We start from the raw sequence: 23,316 nt of genomic DNA, 5'->3' as shown, positions 1-23,316 counted from the left end.
AGGCAGAGCAGTGAAGGGCAGCATGGACCAGTTGTTCTGGCAGGTCTGACGAGGTCTGGTTTGATACAGCACTCACAGAACTCTGCTCCACCTGTGACACTTCCACTTGCAGTAGATGACTGTTCCTCTTCACAATATCCAGCAAGGCAGGTCAAAGACACTTTTACCATTTTCATCTTCAAAAGGAAGAAGAAATCAGCAGCAAACATGAAGTAACCAGTCAGAGGTCCCAGGAAGAAACAAAAGAACAAAGAGTGGTGGAAAAAACCAGGTGGAGCAGTGATCCTTATCTCTGTGGGAGATATCCTCTGCTAATGGGCCATCTGTTAAAACCAGGTGGGGCAGTGTTCTTTATCTTTTCCACAACCCATCCTTCCTCCAGGAAGATATCTTCTGTTAATGGGCCATTGAGTGCCACTGCATGACTGATAAAATTCCATCATCCCATTGGGAGATGCTCCAGCCAGGGGGAGGAGCCAAGCCTTTCCTACCTAGATAAAATCTGAGATTTGGAACACCAAGGCAGCCCTCACCCACTGGTTTCCAGAGGACAAGAGCTACCAGACCTTTCTACAGCATCACTACTACAACAAAACCACTTCATCGGGACTGCTACCACCACCCTAACTAGTGGAGTGTCAGGTTGTATTCTGATTCTGTCAGGTGTTTTCTTTTGTACTATTGCATGGATTTTTTTTCTCTTATATTTTTCTTATGAAATTCTATTTCTGACTTGGAATCTTTCACTGGTTTTGCTTTCAAACCAGCATAATTTTGTAGGGGATTATGGCTGAAGCTTGATATTTGGGGTTGTTTTTGATCCCTGTCTTAAAGTTTGGGGGATTTTGGTTGGGAATCTTGTTGTTTGGGAGGTTATTAGAGACACAAGATGCTCAATGACTTCCAGAGATGGACTTGGGCAAGGAGGAACACCCAGTTTAGGGAGTTGTCTTCTTCTTATTTCCCCCTAAACCAGGAATTTTCATTCCCCAGGTGTGCAGGGATGGAGGAGGCAGAAAAGCCCCGGAGATGTCTTGCGAGGAGGGGCTGCAAACCCAGCCCAGGGAGCTGTGAGGAGGAAAGACCCTCCCTGAGCCGGGAAGGCGGCCGGAGATCCAGGCAGAGCTCAGAGCTGGTGGAGAAGCCTCATGGAGGGGAGAAGCCCCACAAGTGCTTGGAATGTGGGAAGGGTTTTAGCTACAGGTCCAAACTGATCCTACACCAGAGGATCCACACTGGGGAAAAGCCCTACGAGTGTGGGGAATGTGGGAAGGGCTTCAGCAACAGCTCCAGCCTGATCCGGCACCAGGTGATCCACACAGGGGAACGGCCCTACACCTGCTTGGAATGTGGGAAGAGCTTCGCATGGAGCTCTGACCTGAGAAAACACCAGCGCATCCACACAGGGGAGAGGCCCTACGAATGTCCCAAGTGTGGGAAGAGGTTTCAGACCAGCTCCAATCTCCTCCTACATGAGCGGATTCACACAGAGGAGAGGCCCTTCCGCTGCCCCGACTGCCGGAAGAGATTCAACCGCAACGACAACCTCATCAGGCACCGGCGCATCCACACTGGAGAGAGGCCCTACGAGTGTCCTGAGTGTGGGAAGAGCTTCTCCAGGAGCTCTCACTTGACTCAGCACCAACGGAGTCTCCACTAAGGGAAGCCCTGTGAGTGCCCCGAGTGTGGGAAGAGCTTCGTGCTCTGCTCCAGCTCCATCCCCCATGGGAGGATCGGTGTTGGATGATCCCCAGTGACCCCCATTGGGCAGAGCCCTGGTGATCCGTGATCCTGGTTATCCCCGTTGCGTGGGGGGAATTGGTTGGAGAGATTTCTCTCCCTTCTCCTTGTCCCTCTGTGATTTGGTTATAATAAATTCCCTCGCTGTGCCCAGGCTGGCTCTGTTGTTCCCGTGCCGGTGCTCGGGGCGGGATCTCTCCTGTTCCTTCTCTCACTCCCGGGCCTCTCCTCAGCCAATCAGAGAATGCGATGGAGAAGATTCAGCCAATCAGAGAGGGCAGCTGTGATGACTCACCGCTTGCCGGGCAGACCCGCAGCACCCAGTGTTCCCCACCTGGACCCCACCCTCCCCCCCAGCCACGATCCCCCCGCGGGATTGCCCCAAGTCCTTTCCCAGTCCCGCCCCACAATAAACGGGACTGGGTCTAACTGAGAAGCTTTACTGGGAGCAGCCAGGCGGGGTCAGAGTGACAGCGGGGCTGGGGAGGACACACGACCCTCCCCCAATATCAGTGTGGGGACAAAGCAGGGTGTCCTGGCTGGGCTCGAGGCAATGGGCAGGGTCTGCCGCCACTCCTGGGTCAGGAGTTCTGTGGGTGGAGAAAAGGGGGATGTCACCGCACTGGGAGCCTCAGGGGGAGCACATGCGCGCTGGTGGAGGGAGCACACGACTCCCTAGGACCCCTCCCTCTTGCACAAGTAGAATCCGAGCCCCAGTGCTAGGAAGATTGAAGCCCAGCTCGAAGCCCCCAATTCCCATCAGCACCTTGCTCTGGACGGTGTCTGGCAACATCTCTGGGGGATCACAAGGGTCAGGACCCTCCCAAAACCTGTCACAGATACTCCAAATCCCTCTAAGTACCCTCCCAATTTCCTCCAGCCTACCCAGGACCCCTTAAAATCTCCTCCCAGCCTCTTCCCAGCCTCCCCAGCTCCCACCAAAGCCCCTCTTGTTCCTCTCCGGATCCCGTAACTCCCCTCTCAGTTTCCCCCCACTAGCACAGGACTCCCAACCCTCTCACAGTCACTTCCAAGCCCCACCAGGACACACCAAGACGCGTCTCAGTTTCTCTCCAGCACAACCAACCTCATTCCAACCCCTGCTTTTCCCTCCCTGATCTTCTTCCATCCCCTCCAGGCTCACTCAAATCCCTCCCAGTTACACCCAGTACCCCCAAACTCCCTCCCAGTGCCCAGAAGGACACCCGGAACCCCATCCCCCCCTCCCCAACATCCTTCAGACTCCTTCTTAGCCATTCTAGACCCCCGAGCCTTACTCCCAGTTTAAGCCAGACTATCTCAAACTCCCTCACAGTTACTCCCAGCACACCTCAATTCACCCACCAGCCCCCCAGTACTTCCCCCACTACCCCCTGCTGTGGGGTCCGGGCCGTGCCCCAGTGCCGGCTCAGGGGGTGCTCCAGGCTGACGTGCTCCACCTGGAGCTGGAGCTGACCCCGTGCCGGGGGGGTTTCCAGCAGCACCAGGAGCTGGTACAAATCCAGTCCCCGTTGAGGAACAGGTCGGTGGCCACCACGTGTCCCGAGGGCTCCTGCTGGCCCTGGAACCAGCTCAGCTGGATGTTGGCAGGGTAGAAATCCATCAAGGAGCAGAGCAGGCAGCCGGGGCCGGGCTGGGAGCTCAAGGGCCACAGTGAGATGGATACACTGGGGGTCACTGGGAGAGAGTGAGGACACTTTGGGATCAGCGGGGGGGAGATGGGAGAGGACTGGTGTGGCACTGAGAGGGACTGGGAGTGAAGCTGGAGAGAATGGGGAAACATCGAGAGAGAGTGGAACGGATTGGGGCAATGGGTGATAGGGTGGTGGTCTGGAATTGGACTGACAAAGGACTTGGAAAGGACAGGGAATGGACTTGGAATGGAATGGCTGTGGACTGAGAGGAATTTGGAGGGACTCTAGTGACACTGGGAGGGACTATGAGGATATTGGCAGGGCCTGGGGGGCACTAGGAGAGACTGGGATGGACTGGAAGAGACTGGGACGGACTGGAAGAGCCACCATCTCACCATTTCCCGCCCCTCCCGCTCACCCGAGAGCTCCGCGCCCCCAGCCCGGGGGGCTCCCAGTGGCACCAGTAGGGCCCCAGCTGCCCCACACGCCCCATGGCCAGCGCCGGGCAGGGTCTGACACCTCCCCCGTGTTGGAACCCTGGAAACTGAGGGGTTTGGGCTTTCTCTGCTGACAGGCATTGACCTCCAGGAAAACACTGCTTTTGACCTGAGGATGTGAAGAAGCTTTCCAGAATTGTGATAGAACTGGGATCACTGGTGTGTAGTTTGAATAGAAGTGTGTAATGACCCATGGTGGAAAATTTAGAATTTGTGGTTTTAGATTATATTAATATATATAAAACAAGATGGAGGTTTTAGGGTGGAGTTTTCTTTCTTTTTCACCTTCTTCACAGGTCTTGGTGGTACTTTTGTAATTGGATAGAAAATTCCACATTGCAGGTCACAGGTGATTGGTTGTTGGGTTAAAAGTAAAAAGAATTCAGCTGTCGGTTCTTAATTGGACAGATTGGCCCTTAAAAGGCCTTGTAGAGAGAGAGAGAGAGATACGTGTCCATTTTTGGCCTGTTAGCTAGAAGTGCTGTAGAACCCACTGTAATATAGATAAGAATTAATAAATATCTGAGTCCAAACACAAAATTCCGTCTGTCGAGCATTTAATCCCGACTCTGGAAGAACACAAAAGAAGATAAAACGCGATACCCCCCTCCCCAAATTCTCCTGGCGGGGGGCGCTGGGGGCGGGGCGCGGGTGGAGTCCAGGTGAGGAGCTCTGGGCGCTCTGGGACTGCCTGAGGAGTCATCAGCGCCGCGCGCTCTGATTGGCTCAATTATTTTGGTGCCTTCTCTGATTGGCTGAGGAGAGGCCCGGGAGTTGAGAGGAGGACCGGGAGAGATCCTGCCCCAGGCTAGCGGTGGAAGAACATCCAATTAACAAGGCATGCAGATCATTTCCCAGCGGTGCCCACACTCCTGTAGGAACTAAATGCACCGAGGATCTCACGAGGGTCACCAACTCTCTGGCGGCCAAATCCAGCCCTGCGCTCCCTGCGGGTGCGGGCACTCTGGGAAGGGCTCAGCTGCGGGTCAGATGGCCGGAGAGTGGCTTGGTGGTCACCTCGTGTGTGAGGCACTGATGGGCTGGGGAGATGCGTGGACACTGCACATAATCACTTCCACTCAAAAATCATTCCAGGAAGGAGTAACAGCTTCTGAGAGAGACCAAGTGTTGCCACCAGGTGCTCCTGCCAACAGCCGCCTGCAGAAAGGAGCACACACACCAATGCACGCGGGCTTTGGCTGTCCTCTGGCAGAGAAGTCCCCAGGGGACACAGGTCTCTGTGGCAGGAACAGGCACCAGCATTGGCAGGCCTTGGGGGCGGCAGGTCTCCTTTGGCAGGGACTCTGCCACACCTGCTGATTTCACTGCTCCCAGGACTCAGAGCAGCATTCGTGCCCTGGGCCATACGTCCCGTGTCTGTGTCACACTCCTGTGTGTGTGACGGCCACCCAGCACCGGGTCTTGTCCCAGAGAGGCCCTGGCAGCTGCTGTGGAAGGCCCCGATGCCCTTCCTGCTGCAGCTGCATCGGCAACCGTGGGGGCTCCTTCTGCTGCCCTGAGCAGGCAGAGCAGAGGAGCATCTGCTTGTTGTTTGAGCCATTCCTAAAATTCCTGTTGGGCTGTCCTCGAACCTTGGGGGAACGTCTTCCTTGCAAGCTGGGCCACTTTGGGGGGGGGGGGGGGTGTCCCCAGGGCACGTGGAGGTGTGTCCTAGGGCTCTTTGTGACACAGTGCACCGTGGTCACCGTGCAATAGGAAAGGGACAGAGCGTACAAGGGTGACCGTTTGTGACACGTCGTGACATAGGTGCTGGCGGTGACACGGCCACACCACAGTGCTCGGTGCACTCGTCGGGACAGGACGGAGAGAGCGGTGCTGTGAGGAGCCCCCACACAGCCAGCTTGTTCCCTACTGACCCGGAGCTTTTCCAAAGCGTTTCCTCTGCAGGTGACCTCGAGGACAGACTGCAGGACACGGTGTCCTGTAGCCTTCCCAAGGCTTCTCTGTTGCAGGTGCCCACAAAGCACAAGTGCAGCACTTGCTCATCTGGAGCTTTTCCAAGACATCTCTCCTGCAAGCAGTCCCAACTCAAAACAGTGACATGGAGCAGACACCACCCAGAGTGCCCAAGCTGGCCTGGGTGAAGGAGGAGGAGGAGGCTGCAGCTCCCTCAGCACAGCAGCCTGAAGAGCTGGAGCAGATCCAGCTGCTGCAGGAGGGTGAGTAGCAGAGCTGGGCCACAGGGGCTGGTGCCTGCAGCCAACTTAGCCCCATCCCATCCCATCCCATCCCATCCCATCCCATCCCATCCCATCCCATCCCATCCCATCCCATCCCATCCCATCCCATCCCATCCAACATGCCCATGGATAGGACAGAAGAGGAGCTGGGGCTGAAAGCTCAGGCAGTCACACCCCATCCCTGGAGCATCCCAGGGCTGTCCCTGCCTGGGAATGCAGGGCTGGCCTGTGTTCTCCGGCCTCTCCCACAGCCCCTCAGCCCTGGCTGCACTCGCTCTTTGCCAGGTGCCGCCATGGACCCGACACAAGAGCAGGACCCTGCCCGTGGCCGCTTCCGCAGAACAGCGCAGGTACTGCAGCCATCTCCACCTGGGCTGGGCCTGCTGGCACTGCTCAGCCCAGCACCCTGCTTGGAGCACTCCATGGATTCTCCCTCTCTTCCTGCCCTTCTCCTGCAGATGATCTATGAATTCATCATGTGCATTTGGCGGGAAGAGACCACCGGTGTGGGCACTGGGCTCTTGGCAAACTTTCCCCTCTTCACTGCTGAGACCGGGGCTGCCATGCTGGATTTGCTTGTGGAGAAGGGTGTCTCCAATCCAAAGCAAGTAAGCAGCCTGTGGCCAGGGCTTGATCACCCCAGGAATTGTGTGGCGCCTCAAGCCAGCTCTGCTGGGTTCCTTCAGTCTTTGAGGCCCAGACCAATAGGGTGGGAAGGGCAGCACTTCTCAGGGGAAGCTGGGGAACCTGCTGCTCGGGCAGGTGTCCAAGTCTCCCCGGGCCTTCTGCAGGTGCCAGCCATGGTGAGGTACATCCACAAGTGGCTCACGGCCAATGAGTCTGCTGGGCACAGGCTGGACAAGGCCCTTCTGGAGCTGACCAGGGAATACCCCTGCGATGTGCTGATGACTCTCTTGCGCTGGGCCCCATCGGGTGACAGGTACGGCAGCCCCACCTGCCTTGAGGGTTTAGGGTTCCCTGGCCCATTACCCTGTAGAGCCTGTCCCTGGTGACTGCCAGACAGGGGGACAGTTCCAGGAGCCTCTGGCTCCTCCGTTTGCCAGTGCTGCCATGTCAGCCCCTGAGCGTGCTGCCACGCTCCCTCCCTGCCCCTCAAGATGCCTGCACCCCCGTGGGCTGGCTGGGTGCTGCCAGCGAGGGCCGGTGGGCAGAGGCAGGGCTGACGGCCAGCGCGGGCCCCTGCAGCAGCCCAGGCCACAGTGCTGTGGCCCAGACCCCCCTGACACAGAGCTCTGACCCCACAGAGCTGCTACGGCCATGTGGGGAGTGATCATGTCCTCCACTGGGACTGCGGAGCCGGCGCTGCAGATACTCCTCAATGTGCTGAACGCCTGGCCAGTGGACAGTGTGTACACCTCCGATGGCGACAGCACAGGAGTCTTTGCCCTGGCTGTGAGTTCCTGCAACTGACCTTGGCTTGTCCCTAGGCCACCTCTCCAGCAGCTAGCTCTCTGTCCTCCCCCCAGCTGCATCTCTCTGCCTCAGGCACTGGGCTGAAACCTGCCTTAGGGGCAAGGTTCAGGGGCACCAGGCTGGGCGCCCCCGAGGTGTCTCCCCCGGCCTCTCCCTGGCATGCTCGGGCCCTGCCACACGGATGTCTGGGCACTGAGTGTTGTCTCTGGGTGGTTCATTTTTTGCAGGCAACCGTGACCCTGTGGAGTGTCTTCAACCTGACCTGGTGCCCACCTATAGTGTTGGAGTATTTTCCCCGTCTCTTTCTGTGTCTGCTCTTCCAAGTTTACATCAGCGCACTGGATACGCCAGAGGAGGTTGATACCTTCTGGAAGGGGTGCCAGGAGCAACTGGGCCTTGCCACCAACCCCCAAAGGTGCTCCATCCCAGTCCTCCCAGTCTCCCCATCCCTTCCAAGGCAGGAGCCAGGGCTGCCAGCATCACCTGGGCTTTGCTCTGCACACAGGTTTGCGGTGCAGACCCTGAAGGTCCTGCTCTGCCGAGTGCAGTGTGAGCGTGTTGTGGTAGCCATGGAAGGCAAGGCTGGCTGGGACACGCTGCTCTGTACTGACACCCACCACTATGCAGTGGGACTCCTGGCCAGGTGAGACCCCCTTCTCCCTGCTGCCCCCGGCACTTGTGCCCAGGGTGCCCCACACAGTTCCCATGGGCATGGGTGAGAGGGCTTTGTCACAAAGAGACGGACGAGCAGACTGGAAAAGGCTGGCACAGGAGGGTGCCCGGGAACAGCCGCCTCCCAAAGCGCCCATGGGGTGCTTGGGAAAAGACCAGAGCTCCGTGGGTCACTCCTGGGAGAGCTCTGCCTACCGGACTCAGGGGCAATGATGCCTTTTCCCCCCCACCAGGGAGATGCGCTGTGTCTCCATGATCTGGTGTTGCAGCTTCATCTCCTGCCTCTTGGAGCTCCTCAGCCAAGACATTTCAGACTGGCAGCTGCCTGCCATGGCGTTCCTTGTGGAGGTGAGCCCCATGGGCAGCACAGCTGAGCTGCCTCCCACCTCTCTGCCCTCTCACAGCCGCAGCTGCCTGGGACGGTGCCCGTGCCCTGTGCTGCTGCCTTGGCTCAGCCCTGTGCAGTTCTGAGCTCCTGCCAGCTGGGCACCCCAGTCACTGCTTTGTGCCTTTCAGGTCCTGGACCTCCTGGACATCAAAGAATGGGGTGACAGCCTCTTGGAGATCATGGCAAGGCGCCTGCAGAGCACGTCCAGGGAGATGCGTCGCCTGGTGCTCAGAGGCCTCGTGCAGCTCAGCAAGGACCCCTCGATGGTGAGAAGACAGCAGCGGCTGAAGCTGTGCTGGCAGCGTGGGGCTGGGGAAAGCAGCCCCTTGGGCTTGGTTGGGCTTTGGGAGCTGTGGCAGCTGCTCCCAGCTCTCCTGCGTTGCTGTTCAGCTGCCCGAGTGCTTCAGGACAGGCCTTCGGCCCCTGGGCTCCACGGCAGCAGCAGCAGCAGCAGCAGCAGCAGCAGCAGCAGCAGCGTGGGCTTGCCCTGCCTTGTCTTCCATGCAGAGCATTAGAATGTACAGCCTGACAGAAAGCCTTGCGGACCTGTTGCGGGATGCAGATGAAGACATCGTTGAGATGACCGTCACGGTGCTCAGCTTTCTGCTCTCGCACAGACACCTCGCAATACCCAGCCCCATCGCCCTGCGGCTGGCTGGCGTGCTCTGGCCACTGCTGGACAACGTAAGGCTCTGTGCCCCCAGCCACGGCCACTGGGTGCTGTCCCCAAGTGTGGGGCCCCGTGGATTTTTGGGCCTGTGCACAGAGGGGCCTGGAGCAGCTGATGAGGAGGGCTTTTGTTTCCTTTCCAACAGGACAACCGCCATGTGCAGCTGCTCTCCATTCGCCTCTTCCAAGAGGTGATGAGGTTGGTAGCGGCCAAGGGTAAAAAGCCCCTCAAGATGCTTGTGAGCAAGAGCCTGCTGCCACTCTTCTTCAACTGCCACGATGAGAACATGCGTGTGGCAGAGGTGAGGACTCCTGGACGCTGCTGTCCTCCTGGCAGGGGGCTCAGCTGTCTCCCTGCACCCGGGCACCTCATGGGCTCCAGCCTCCTCCTGGCCTTGGCACAGGGAGCCAGGTCCTGTGCCCTGGGCTGCGGTGCCATCTCTGGGTCTCTGCTGCTCTGCAGGCCTCTTGTGAAACGCTGCTTTCAGCACTAAGCTTCCTGAAGAGGAGAGATCTTGAGCACCTGCTGATGGCGGATCAGATGTGGAGGTTTGGCGAGTGCTTGGTAAGAACGCTGCTCCCTTCCCTGGGCTGCCCACGCGGGCTCTTCTCCAGGCTCCTCTGGCCCCAGGGCCGGAGCTGATGGAGCCCCGAGCTCCATCAAGCCCGCGCCTTGCCGGGCCCTCTGCCCCGCTCAGGGCTGTGCGGGCAGGGCAGGCCGGGGCCAAGGGACAGAGCCCGCGCCAACCCTTCCCTCCGTGCCCTGCCGCTCTCTCCAGCTGGCACAGGACAGGAGCCGAGCGGCCGAGCTGCTGCGCCAGGCGCTGCCGTACCTGCGGAGCCCACAGGAGCCCCTGCGAGAGGCGGCCGTCAGGTTTCTTGGTGAGCCACAAGCCCGGCTCCCTCCCCGCCCCGCCGCAGCTCGGCCCCAGCCCCGCCTGCTGCCCCGGCAGCGCCATCCGGGCCGGGGCTCTGGAGCCCCGCCTGCCCTCGGCGCCGCTGCCGCCCTCTCGCAGCCGTGTCCTTGGGCGTCAGGATGCGGCGAGGGCCGGGCCTGAGCCCTGCAGGGGAAGGCGCTGTTGTGGCCGCAGGGCTGGCAGCGCCGCTGCGGGGCAGCTGTGCGGCTGGGGCCGTGACAGGCTCTGTGTTGGCAGGGATGGCCGGGCGGTTCCTGAGAGAGCAGCAGCGAGAGTTGCAGCTCATGTGCAGGGGTGAGTGAGGCCAGCGGGCTGTCAGCGGGGGCTGGCGCTGACAGCTGCGTTCCCTGCCCCGGCTGGGAGGGCTCTGCTCCCTGCGCGCACGAGGGGCGGCGTGGGCAGAGCACAGAGACCTTCCAGGGGCCTGCGGGAGGGACATTCGTGGCCAGCGCCTTCCAGCTGATCCTCGCTGTCTCCTGCTTCCTCCAGGCCATGGCAAGAGCTGCCGTGTGGGAGGGATGGGGCAGGAGGGTCTCCCCAGGTCCCTGCAGATGCAGGCTCTGACTGTGGCTCTGTTCCTCTCTCTTCCAGCCCTTCAGGACATGACAGATGACACCAGCCCTGCCATTTCATGCCTGGCTCTTCAGACTCTGTACATCAACAGAGTTGTACAGAGCATTCCCTCCTCCCGACTCCAGCAGATGCGAGATGGATTCCGCCGCCTCCGGAAGTCACGGCCTTCCCTGTGTCGCAGGGGCTGGTTGTCCTGTGTGAGCACTGTGGAGAACTGATCTGGGAGGCTGCGTCTGCTGGGGCCACCTGAGCCTGCAGGGAACACCTCTGCTCTGCAAGCACTTTGTTTCACCCCACCCTAGGATTAGTAAATTGCTGTTGTCATACACAGAGGTCCAGGAGCTTTCTTTTGGTGCCCAGAGTCTTCAGGCCAATGGGGAAGAGGGCAAAAAGGGTGCTTGTGCTCGCCAAGTTGGCCAAGCGTGCGGTGTGGAAGGGAAAGTGGCCAAAAGGCCCTTGGGCTTTGGTGGTTCTGTGGAAGCCTTAAGGCTTCTGACAGAGCGGGCGGGCAGAGGCCGGAGCTGCGGCGGGGATCCCTGAGAGACCGGTCCCTGGAGATGGGCAGCACCCCTCTGCCAGCCTGGAAGCGCCATCTGTGTCCTGCCCGTGTGTTGCTGGCTGGATTGCTGAGGGCTCTGAGGTGCCTCTTGATGCGGCTCCTCTGGAGCTCCTTCAGCAGCCAGGCAGGCCTGGGGAGGCGTGGAGGGCACGGGACAGTGGGAGGCCATGAAGGGCTGCGGTGCTGCCAAGGCCTGCCCGGAGAAGGCAGACCCCACTAAAAATTCTGTCCCATCTTTTTTACAAGCCCCCTTAAGGTACTGAAAGGCAGCAATCAGGTCTCCCTGGAGCCTTCTCTCTTCCAGCATGAACAACCCCAGCTTCCCAGCCTGTTTCCAAAGCAGAGAGGCTCCAGCCCTCAGATCATTTTGTCCCTCCTCTGGACTAGCTCCAACAGGACCATTCCTTCCTGTGTTGGGACCCAGAGCTGGATGCAGTACTCCAGGTGGGGTCTCATCAGACCAGAGGGGTGCAATCACCTCCTTCAACATTCACTCCTTTGGATGTGTCATTGCTGGCTCATGTCCAGCCTCTCATCTAGCAGTACCTGCAAGCCCTTCCCAGCAGAGCTGCTCTCCATCCCTTCATCCCCCAGGCTGTGAGATCAGCTGGGCTGGGACTGTGTCACAGCCCTTGGACAGAGCTGCTGGGCAGGATGAGCTCCCTCCCACAAAACATAGATCCCACTCCTCACAAAATTCCACCCTGGCCGTGAGGTCACTGCATGCTCTGAGGTCCCAGAGGTGCCAGAGCCCCGTGGTTGCACAGCACCACAGGCACCGAGCAGTCAGGCCTTGAGCACAACTGCTGCGGCAGCAGCGGTGGCGGCGGCAGTGGTGCTGACATTGGGACAGCGGTGTCAGGACAGCGGGGGCAGCAAGAGCTGCGGGACTGGCACAGGGCAAGGCACCATGGCCCTTGCTCTGCGCCTCTTCCTCCTGCTCCTCCTGGCACTGGCCCTGCCTGCCAGGGCTGCCCAGGCAGCTCCGTGGAGAGCACAGGGAGCAGGTGAGCTGGGGGCCTGGCTCCCCTTTCCCGGGACAGCGCTCCCTTCTCCCCAGGGAGTGTTGGGGATGGTTTTCCATAGGGCTTTAGGGAGGTTTTCCTCAGTGGGAGGCAGAGAGCCCACACGGGCCCTGGGCTGGCCTAGTTTCCCCTCCAGGGATGTTGAACAGGGCATGGAGAGAGTGTGCAGAGTGACCAGAGCTACCATAGAGCCCCCCAGGCCCCTCTGCAGCTTTGGCCATGTCCATTCACATCTGGTTCCCACAGCCTCACCCTATGCATACACTTGAAGTGCAACTGTTTTGATCTAAGGTCTTCCAAAAGCCAAGAGCCACGACACAGGAGACAAGAAATCTCTCGAGGCAGCCAAACATCTGGACCAGATGCTAAGCGATCTGGAGAGACGCCGTGGTGGGTGCATTTCCCTTCCTTGCACTGCCCAGTTCCCTAAGGCAGAAGGGGATCCCAGCACACCATGGAAATGCTTCTGATCTGTGCTCCCTTCTAGGTGAGGTTCCTGGGAAGGCTTCTCAAGGAAGTTGGGTGGAAGATGATTTGGAACTCTTGGGAGCTTCTGCAGGTAAGTTCTTAACTTCCCCTCACAGCACAATCATTGACAACCTGGCAGAAACCAGGTGACAGAAGCTTGTGTGGCTGTTGAGTTACAGGTGTGTCTGCAGGGAGCACTTTTCAAGCTCCAGGGCTGGATGCTGTGTCCAAATCCAATTCCCATAGCAGGAGTGAGTAGTGTGTACCTGCTGACCCCACAAGCTGAGCACTGCTTTTGTGGAATCCATCCACATGAAGTGGAATTACTTTGCTCTAAGATCCACCAACAGGCAAGGCCCAAGAAACAGGAAACAAGAAATCCCTCGAGGCAGCCAAAATGCTGGACCAGATGCTGAGTGATCTGCAGAGACGCCGTGGTGGGTGCATTTCCCTCAGCCTTCTCCTGACACTCAGCAGCCGGGGGCTTTCTCTGCACATCTGGACACGCCGTGCCCGGCACAGCGGGAAGGGATCCATGGCAGCCTCGCTGTCCCACTGCTGCTGTCACAGCCTGCAGGGCTGTTTCCCAGCCTGGCCTGGCTGCAGCTTCTCCCGAGCCTCTGCAGGAAGGCTTTTGGCATCATCTGACAGGGATCCCAAAGTGTCCCACAGGCCATGCACACCCTGAGATCCCTGAAATTTCCTGGCCTCAGGCTAGATCAGGAGGGGTGGCTGTTCGGAGGAGAGAGGGCCCCGTGGCAACCCCAAGAGCCTCGGCTTTTTCCTGATCCTTATCCATGTCTAGGACAAATATTACTTACTGAAGATGCCCCCTCCCCAATGGGGAATGGTTCCATCTGATCCAGCTGCGCCTCTTCCCTTCTCCAGAGGTGGACCAAAAGGCCTTGGTGAAGGCAGCGCTTCCTGGAGGAAGCAATGGCTCCGTGCCAGCCCCTGGTACACAAAGGGAGGAGATGCCAGGCAGAGCCACAGAAGGTGATTGCTGTGCCAGGCTCAGCCAGGCTGAGCAATCCTGCTGGGATCCCTCCGTGGGAGACACCGCCCAAAACCTGGGAGGGGCTGCAAGGGGTGACCATGGTGGGGAAAGGGCAGAGGGGGAGAGCAGGGCTCCAGTGTGTCCTGACAGGGCCTGGCTCTGTCCCCTTGGGCTGGGGGAGCTGTCACGGGGCTGGGAGGGTCGGGGCTGGCAGTGGCTGCTCAGGGATGGGTTGGGCGCGGCTCCCTGGAAGCAGCGACTGCCCAAGCAGCTGCGCTGGCCCCGGGCTCTCCTCCCGGCCTCCTGGGCTTTGTTGGGTGGCACAGCCTGTGCCAAGGGGTGCCAAGGTGCCTGCAGGCCCCAGCTCTGGGGCAAACAGAGAACGTCCTGGCCGTATGCAGCGAGCTGCCAGCTCAGCAGTGGAGCCCAGCACGGGCTCACGCTCCCCATTGCTCCCACAGATGTTATCCCTGAAACAGGAATAGATGCTCAGGATCCAGCGCGCCTTCCAAGAATTGTCTGCCCCCAGGATGTGCGCAGGACCTGCATGATCGGCACAGTAGTGACAATGTTCACTGTGCCACTTGTCCTGCTCTGCTGCTATTTTGGCATTCGGAAGCTCTATCAGATAGGACGGTAAGTTGCTGATTTTTCTCTGCAGTTTTATTAAAACTCTGCTCATTGCATTGGTAGCCTGGCTCATGGTCATGCTGCTGTGGAGCTGTGGCAAGTCCCTGTTGTCCCAATAACTCTGATAAGGGTTCTGCTGCTGCCCAGTGCTTTAATTGGCCTCTTAATTGCTGGGCCTTGTCCTGGGGAGCCCGCTGGGGCTGCAGCCAGTGCTGGCTCCCACTGAGGCTGCGTGGCCAAGAGCAGCCCCAGGAGCAGTGGCAGAGGCAGAGCAAGTGCACAACAATATTTGGGAATGCATTTCAGGATGGGAATGTGGTTATTTAGCAGCTCATGTAAAGTTTCATGGTAATAATGATGTTACAGGATGAGCAAATTTTCTACAATTCAGTGTTTAAACAAATCCAACCCGATGGAGGTTTGGCTTTGGTCTTGAGACTTTGCTCTGTGTGTGAGCCCTGTTCTGGACTGATTTTGGATTCACTTTTGGGTGAAGGCTCATCCCAGCCCTGATCCTTGGCAGCTCTGGGCTCAAAGGGACAGCTGAGGCTGCACTGCACATGACTGGGGTGCAGGGCTCCATTATCAAAGGGCTTTGAGAAGTTTAAATTACTGTATTTTTACTACATGATTTTGTTTATGAAATTAATCCACTTTTTTTAAACCTAGCTTTAAAAAATTTCTTTTCTATTGCTTTTCCAGTTATTTGATCTAGTGAATTATGGCATAATTATCCCATGGCTGAATTAGAAGACTGTAAGTACTAGAAAATGAACTAATTTTTACACTCTTCTGTCTTTCACAGACTTATGCTGGTTTGATGTGACCAACAGAAGAGGTTTTTGCTTGCTTTGAATTCAAACAAGGAGCAAAGCTGGAACCTGTTGAAATGAGTCTCTTGACTTCACAGCTAAAGCAAACTGACAGGGTTCTTTTTTTTCAGCTTTGGGTGGGGATATAAAAATATACCAGCAGCATATACTATAAATAAATATATACTAAATACATAGCAACAAATAGTCCAGTAAAGTAACTGATCTAAATGAGGGGTTTGGTGTGTTTGCTCACTAAGCCCTGAGTTCCTCAGAGCTGCAGCTCCCTGCTCTCTGTGCAGACAGAGGCTGGCTATGGGTGACAGTGCTGTGTCTGGCCTGGTGCACACCAGCTCCACACAGGAGCTAAGGGATTATCCTTGCACACTCCATCCTGGAAGAACCGAGTTCATTGATGAATCTGACACAATTTATGGCATGGCAGAAAAAAAAAAAAAGGTTAGAATTGATTCCATTCCAAACACTTTACATTTTGCTGTGTGTAATGCAGATAGGAACTACAAGTTTCCTATTCATGCACAATTTGCTGTCTGAGAGCCCACAGTCCTCAAAGTCACAGGGGCTTGCAGAGCTGTGTGTGAGATGACTTTAAAAACAAAAACAACCTTTATGTGCAACACCTGTCTTCAAATCTTTACAATCCAAATCACAGGCTGATTCCTACTGGTAACTGGAAAAAACTCCAACCAAATAACAAAACCAAAACTGTGACCCAACAAAACAGGCAAACAAAACAACCACCAAGAAAAAATCAAAACCCATAGAAAAACCCCCACAAATCCAGAAAAATATAAAAATCAGGTGAAGGAGAGAACGATCAAAGAGCAACAAATGGGCAGAGGAACTACAGAAAGGACAGATAATTAGAAAGGACAGTTAATCAGTGGCTATGGCACCAAACTAGCCAGGGGATCTGAGATACAGTTCCCACCCTTCTGAAAACAAAATAAACAGAAAATAAATGGTGATGATTGTGAAATAGGACTCTGCATGTTTAGCTTTAATATATCCATTGTGTGTAAGTTCTGTTTGCCTTGTTAAGTCACATCCTCTGGCAAAGGTGTTTTTCTGTCCAAAGAAAAACACTGCAGTGGAAGAGAAGGCCAGCTTGGAAAATATTATAATCAAGAGCTAGAAATAAAGTACTTGTTTTTAATATGTTGTTTGGTTGGTTTCTGTTTGTTCATGGGGTTTTTGTCTGTCTTTGAAAGCAACCCCTTGGATGTTAATGCAAGTAACAAGTCCTTTTTAAAAGGCAAAACACCTGCCATTTTGTGATGCAAGACAGAAAAAGCTTCCCTTGGGCTACAGCTGGAAGGGCTTGAAAATGTGTTCCAGGAACTCGTGATATGACAGAGTCTGATTAACACAGTTTAATGTCATGAAGTGCAAGATGTAAGTTATCAATAAAATACTCAGAGTGTACTCTAACTTTGGGGTCTGTGACTCGCACTGGTGCTGCTTGGGAACTGTTCTTCCTCACCTCCTCCCTCATCTCCCTCATCTCCTCTTGGAGGCTCACAATTACAGCAGACACATGAGCCTGCATTGGGCCTTGATCATACTCTCAAAATTTCTAAGCTTGTTGCTTGTTGGCAACAGAACCCACTGTCTCTGTTATTATCAGCATTAATTGTTGCAATGAAGGTGGTGTATTGAGATGGGCCCAGGTCTGTCAGATTCCACAACATCTGCCCTGTGCACCTGACCTTGTCAGGGTCATTGTCATGCTTTCCATCCCTCCCAAAGAGCACCTCCAGCACTGCCACTTCTCTCAGCTCTTGGATCCCTTCCTCAAGGGTCTTCCAGCACATTCTATGGTGGTGCTCCTGCATTCTCTCTCTGTGGACAAACCTCTCTCTCACATTCATTAAAAGCCACTCCCAGAAGGAAAGGAGGCCTGGCTCCCTTACAAATACCTGGTCCACACCTGAGTCCTGGGTCAAGGGTCCCAAATTCCTTGCCTCAGGACCATCCAGTTGCACACCTGTACCCATAAGGTCTCACACCTGCAGTAACCAGGTGGTAAAAGCCTCACGGCCTCATCACTCAATGTCTTTTTGCAGAGTATGGAGACTTTTCTATGACAGGGACTTGGTGATGATCTCAACCTCTGGCTCCCCTGCTGGTTGTGAGGGCCCTCCTTTCTTATCCTTATTTTCTAGGTGCTTTGTTTCCATCTTAGACTTCTTTGTTTCCACAGGGGTGACTGCTGCTGGCTGTGACTGCCCTTGTGGTACATTTGGAACCTGGACAGATGTAATGTCTGTGGGTTCCACTGCTGCACCATCAGAGTCTCCCTCTTTAAGGCAGGGGGAGGGTTTCTCACCAGCTGGCGAAAGGTACTCCTTCAGAATCTGGCTCATCTCCTTCCCCTACCTACTCTGGGTGTTTCATTTCTGAAGTGGGCTGTGGGGCAGGGTCAGGCTCTGGGGCAGCAGCTCGATTTCCTGGGGTAGGTATCAGGGTTGTTATCCAAGCCAATCTCCCCTGATCTCTGACTGCTAAATAGAACAGGCATATCAGCAACACCAACCACTGTATGATATCATGAGCATTTAGAGTGGATCTCAACTCCTTCAAATCTGGTGGAGAGGACTTTAAAAAGTGGGTGATGGGTTGGGAATACATTTTCCCTGCTGACACTTCTTCACAGTAAGTACCATTATTGAAGTAAACCCCAAAACTACACACTTAGAGTGCAATAGCTCTGAATCCATGTGATTGTCTTCCAGAGGAAGTTAAAAATCCATTAATTTCTCTGCTGATCAACCCACAGAATGAACTGGATAATAGCCACAATAACCTCAGTGATAACACCCATGTTCAAAAAAGGGCTTGCAAATGGGAGAGATATAGCAGTGACCACATGGAGCCCAAACCAGGGTAAGCTGGACAGCGTGGTGTCCACCTACCACAAAACTTAGGTAACTCAAGAGAGCTGTTATTCCTTTTTCACCCTCCTCTCAATGCCCTCAGGCCCAAATCTGTCTTGGTTTGGAAGACAGGTATTTGCCAAAAGAGACAGCAGCCTCTCTTTGAAATGGAGAGTATAAACCCCCCTCCCTTCACTTTACTATAATTTTGAAATCAAGGGGCTCTCAGGCAAAGATATGGGGGGTAGGAATAGCAGTTCTTTACTAATATATCTAACAAGACAAACAAAAACAACAGCTATGAAATTAACAGCCAGCAGAACAATAACTCAGTTCTAGTCCTTTTTTGGCCGCAGACACCCTCTCCTTGCCCTGCAGTTACCGGGGCTGTGGGCAGGTCCCGCCCCCGCAGCTGCGGGAGGACCGGGGCAATGGCTGCGGCCTCGTCCCGGGTGGGAGAGGGATGGGCAGAGACTTCTCTGCTCACGGTGTCGGTCACGGTGCCCAGCAGGGTGTCCGGAGCTGGGAGACCGAAAGCGGGAAAGGGAGCAGTGCGGTGTCCCACAGCAGAGAACGCGGCTCCCGGCGCTGGGATGGCGAGGGGGTGGCGGCAGCAGCACCGGCGTCTTTCCTCCGACTCCACGAGCGAGAGAGAGAGCGACTCCCAAACCTCTCCTTTACCTGCTGCCTGCACATCGCGGTGTTTCCCCCTCTTCCCTCCCCCTCCCCTCGAGGGAAAACCAGTGTCTGAGCCACGGGGTAGCCACAGCTTCTTAGCATAACAATGGGGAAAATTCCACAGAGAGAAAAAGGGGAACACCCAACCTCCAACAAACAGTCATATTCACTTCATAATATTTGTATGTGTTATAGGGAAACAAAAGTATTTTGTCCATAGTTTAAAAAACGAGAAATTTTAGTTCATGACTTTTCTCCTTTCTTTATTTAGGATTTGACTTTTCTTTTTGTTTTATTTTGGTGGTTTTATATTGTTTCTGTGTGTATTACTATTTTGTCTTTGTTGTTGTTGTTGTTTTTTTCAATTTAGGAGCGAGAATAAAGTATCTGTAAAGTTTTATTCTGGGCATTGAAAGAGTTAATACCTTGCCCAGGCAGCAGAGGGTTTTGTGATTCTTATCAGGTGGGGCAGTCGGAGTTATTTAGGATAAAGAGTCTTTCAAGGCCACGCTGGGGGCTGGGTGAGGACTGTAGGGTTTAGTCAGAGGAGCCCTGATGAGTTTCTGGTTTCATGGCTGTTCTCCGGCGCCCGCTGCACTCAATTCCAGCCACGGGCCGGGGGTTCTTCCTCCACCCTGCCCAGCAGGGCACCACCAGAAGATAGGATTGAACACAGAAGATTTTCTGGGGTTGAAAGTCAACAAATCCACTCTCCCTAAGGAGTTCCCAATGTCAGTTTGGGTCCCAATGGACGTTCCTGCCCCAGCATTCATCCAGGTGCCCACAGGGAGACAGGATGATGCAGAGCCCCCCCAGCCACGTGTCTTCCCAACACGGATCACCAGGACCACGGATCACCAGGGCTCTGCCCAACGGGGGTCACTGGGGATCATCCAACACCGATCCTCCCATGGGAGATGGAGCTGGAGCAGAGCACGAAGCTCTTCCCACACTCGGGGCACTCACAGGGCTTCCCTTAGTGGGGCCTCCGTTGGTGTTGGGTCAAGGTTGAGCTCTGTGAGAAGCTCTTCCCACACTCAGGACACTCGTAGGGCCTCTCCCCAGTGTGGATGCGCCGGTGGCTGATGAGGTGGGAGTTGCGTCTGAATCCCTTCCCGCAGTCGGGGCAGCGGAAGGGCCTCTCCTCTGTGTGAATCCGCTCATGTAGAAGGAGATTTGAGCTGGTGTGAAACCTCTTCCCACACTTTGGACACTCGTAGGGCCTCTCCCCGGTGTGGATGCGCTGGTGTTTTCTCAGACTGGAACTCCACCCAAAGTTCTTCCCACATTCCAAGCAGGTGTAGGGCCGTTCCCCTGCATGGATCACCTGGTGCTGCATCAGATGAGAAATAGTCCTGAAGCTCGTCCTGCATTTCCCACACTCATAGGGCCGTTCCCCAGTGTGGATCCTCTGGTGCCGGATCAGGTGGGAGCTCCACTTGAAACCCTTCCCACATTCCAAGCACTTGTGGGGCTTCTCCCCTCCAGGAGGCTTCTCCACCAGCTCTGAGCTCTGCCTGGATCTCCGGCCGCCTTCCCGGCTCAGGGAGGGTCTTTCCTCCTCACAGCTCCCTGGGCTGGGTGTGCAGCCCCTCCTCGAGAGGGATCTCCGGGGCTTTTCCTCGTCCTCCATCTGCCAATGCCTTGGGAATGAAAAATCCTGGTTTGGGGAGAGAACAAGAGAAAACAGCTCCTAGGACTGGGAGTTCCTCCTTGCCAAAGTGCAAATCACGAAGTCACTGTGCATCTTGTGTCTGTAAGAACCTCCAAAACATCAAGATTCAGCACAAAATCTCCAAACATCATGACAAAGATCAAAAACTCTCCAAACATCAAGACTCAGCCAAAACTCACTGCAAAATATAAGGATTCAGGCCCAGCAAAAAAAACAAAGAATCAACATTTAGGCCAAAAAAGCTCAGAAACACCAAAGTTCACCCCTCTGAAAATCGTGGATCCTCCTCTCCGGTCACCTGCTAAATGTTGGGGGGGGACCAACGCCCTGGGACTGGAGGGACGCTGTAGATAGAGGGAGGTTTGGAATCTTGTGCTGCTTCCCGTTTCAACTTCTCCTTCTCCTCCTGTGAACCTGCTCTTCCTCACATTCCTCTCCCTCCTATTCTTCTTCGACCTCCTGCACAATCCCACCTTCTCCTCCCTCGTGCATCCTTTGACCATTTTGTTCTTCATCCCTGCTTCTCCTTCCCTTCTCCTGCTGCCCCCAGTCCCAGCACCCACTGCCGGCTCCCTCTTCCCCCCAAACCCACAGCATCCCAGCGCAGGGGCAGCGATGGAGCTGGGGCAGCTCGGGCTGGGGCAGCGCTGGGCTCTCGGCCGCTCCCGCCCGCACTCGCTCCCCACTGCAGCCGCTGCCGCCACCACAGCGCGGGGGGGCCCGGCCTTGGCGCTCCCCGCCTCCCACCTCTCCAAATTCCCCTGCCGGGGGGCGCTGGGGCCAGGAGACAGACGAGTGACAGATCAGGGGGGCTGGGAAGAGTCGGCAGCCAGAGAGCACTGAAAATCTCAGCAGGGACTACAGTGGCATCTTCGGGGACTAAACATGGCAGGACACCCATGCAGGGGAGAAAGGGAAAGCCAGGAAGGGATCCCGGAAAAAGGGATGATGATCCCAAAATATCTCTGAAGGGGCCCTTGGAAGCATGTTGAGGAAGTTTGCCCATTCTCCCAGAGGTAATCAAGGACAGGGACACTCATGGGGGCAATCAGGCAAGTCCAGAAGAGATTGATACAAAAAGGGATGGATGCTGTTGGTTTTCTGGGAAGGCATTGGGTGAAGAGGAGTATGCAGGAATATGGTTCAGGCAAGATGCAGCAGGAGCAATCTATCTGGGAAAAAAAATGAAGGATGGTAAAGAGGGGGTAGAGAAAAATACTGAGGATGGGGATGTTTTTCAGCAGACTCATCCTCAGAAGTTGCCAGCTGCTGCAGATCCTTTGTATCCCCGGTTGCCAGGACAGGCACACAGGGAGGTCAGGATTGCAGGGGGTTTCTCTGTGCTGGGCAGCGGCAGGAGCGGGCGCAGAGGGGCGGCACCGGGAGCACGGGCTGGGGGCCTGTGGGGAGCTGCGGGGCCGGGCCGGGGCTGTGGGGCAGCCGGGGCTCAGCGCCGGGCGCTGCCTGAGCCCAGCACCCCCCGGCAATTGCAGGCCCGGCAGTGGCCCCCGGCCCCCAGGAGGCTGCGGGACGCCCCGGCCGCTGCCCGGCCCCGTGGAGCTGCCGGCCCTGCCCGCCGGGGGGGCCGCGTTTGGACACTGCGGCAGGACAGGCACCGGCTCTGGGATACGGGCTGGCCACGGCAGCCACAGCACAAGGAGCAGCACGAAGGAACAGCTGGGAAATGGGCATTGGACGGGCAAGGACCGAGATCAGCTTTTAAGCATTTTCCTTGGGTCACTGCAGAAAGGAATGATTTAGCAGAAAGCTCAGCAGCTGTCAGAGGATGAGCACCCCCAGGCACTGAGGGGGCTGCAGGAGGGGCAGAAGAAGCCCCTGGAGCACTTGGTCACAAAGGCACAGCAGGGGAATGCAAGAAGGGATGAGGAAAAGGCCAAGGGGAAGGCAAAGGCCATGGCAGAGTTTCTACAGCCCCTGAGGGATGAACCCCAGGGCCCAAGGGGGCCCCAGCACCCAGGGGCTCTCACATCCTTACACCATCTTCAACCAGGTGCACTCCTCACACTGACACCATTCAGTCCTTGATGGCAAAGATGCTTTCTGGGGATGCCCACTGACACAGGATGGTAAACTGGATTTTGCCTTTGAGTGAGAACAAGAGGTAGAAGGGAAAATGGAAAAGACATGGACGGTCCTTCTGCAGGGATGCACGGAAGCACCAGCCTTATTGGGGCAAGCCTTGCAGAAAATATCACAAGAATTTACCCCACACCCAGGGAATTGGTTAATGCAGGATGTGGATGACTTGCTGCAAATCAGGAGGACAAGAAGTGGTAGAAGAAGCCTCTGTGAAATGGCTGAATGTCCAACCTAAAAATAATCTTTCAGTATTTGAAAAAAAAAAAGAGCAAATGCTAGAGAAAAGAGTTAAATATTTGTGAGATATTTTGTCTGAAGGTTTGTGGTATCTTGAACTAGAGGGGGTCAGGGGAGTCTCAGAAGTCATCCAGGACTGAAAAGGAGGTGCAAGAATTCTGAGCATTAATAGGAAACTGCAGGACCTGAATTGAGAGTTCTCTGTTCTACCCATAACATTGTATCACTTTCTAAACCCCAATAGCCTCAAGGTTGGGGTATGGACAGAAGAAAGGGAACAAAAGCTGAGAAAATGAAAACTAACAAAATGATTGGTGCCACAGCTATGACTATTCCAGACTCAGGAAAGAAATTGGGATTCTACGTGTGTTATAAGTACATATTATATTATTGTCTATTTGCAAATATTAAAATGAATGCTATCTCTTGGAAAACTTTGCTGTATGAACATAGTTTACTTTAGCTCTGCGATTAACAGAACTTAGAAATAGTTGTGGTAAATATATTTTTTGT

General features: G+C 55.5%; 1 protein-coding gene across 1 annotated transcript in view; it reads right to left on the bottom strand.

The window, feature by feature from the left end:
* Positions 1 to 23,316, bottom strand: part of LOC148217871 (uncharacterized) — a 218,515-nt gene that overhangs the window by 79,436 nt on the left and 115,763 nt on the right. Inside the window, 2 exon segments of the mRNA XM_088158321.1 lie at positions 12,955 to 12,962; positions 19,778 to 20,349. Of these exon segments, the coding sequence (XP_088014447.1) occupies positions 12,955 to 12,962; positions 19,778 to 20,349 (580 nt within the window).

Source organism: Sturnus vulgaris, unplaced genomic scaffold (genome assembly GCF_052056855.1).
Source record: "Sturnus vulgaris isolate bStuVul1 unplaced genomic scaffold, bStuVul1.hap1 Scaffold_198, whole genome shotgun sequence".
NCBI lineage: Eukaryota > Metazoa > Chordata > Aves > Passeriformes > Sturnidae > Sturnus > Sturnus vulgaris.
This window is presented reverse-complemented; position numbering and strand designations above follow the sequence as displayed.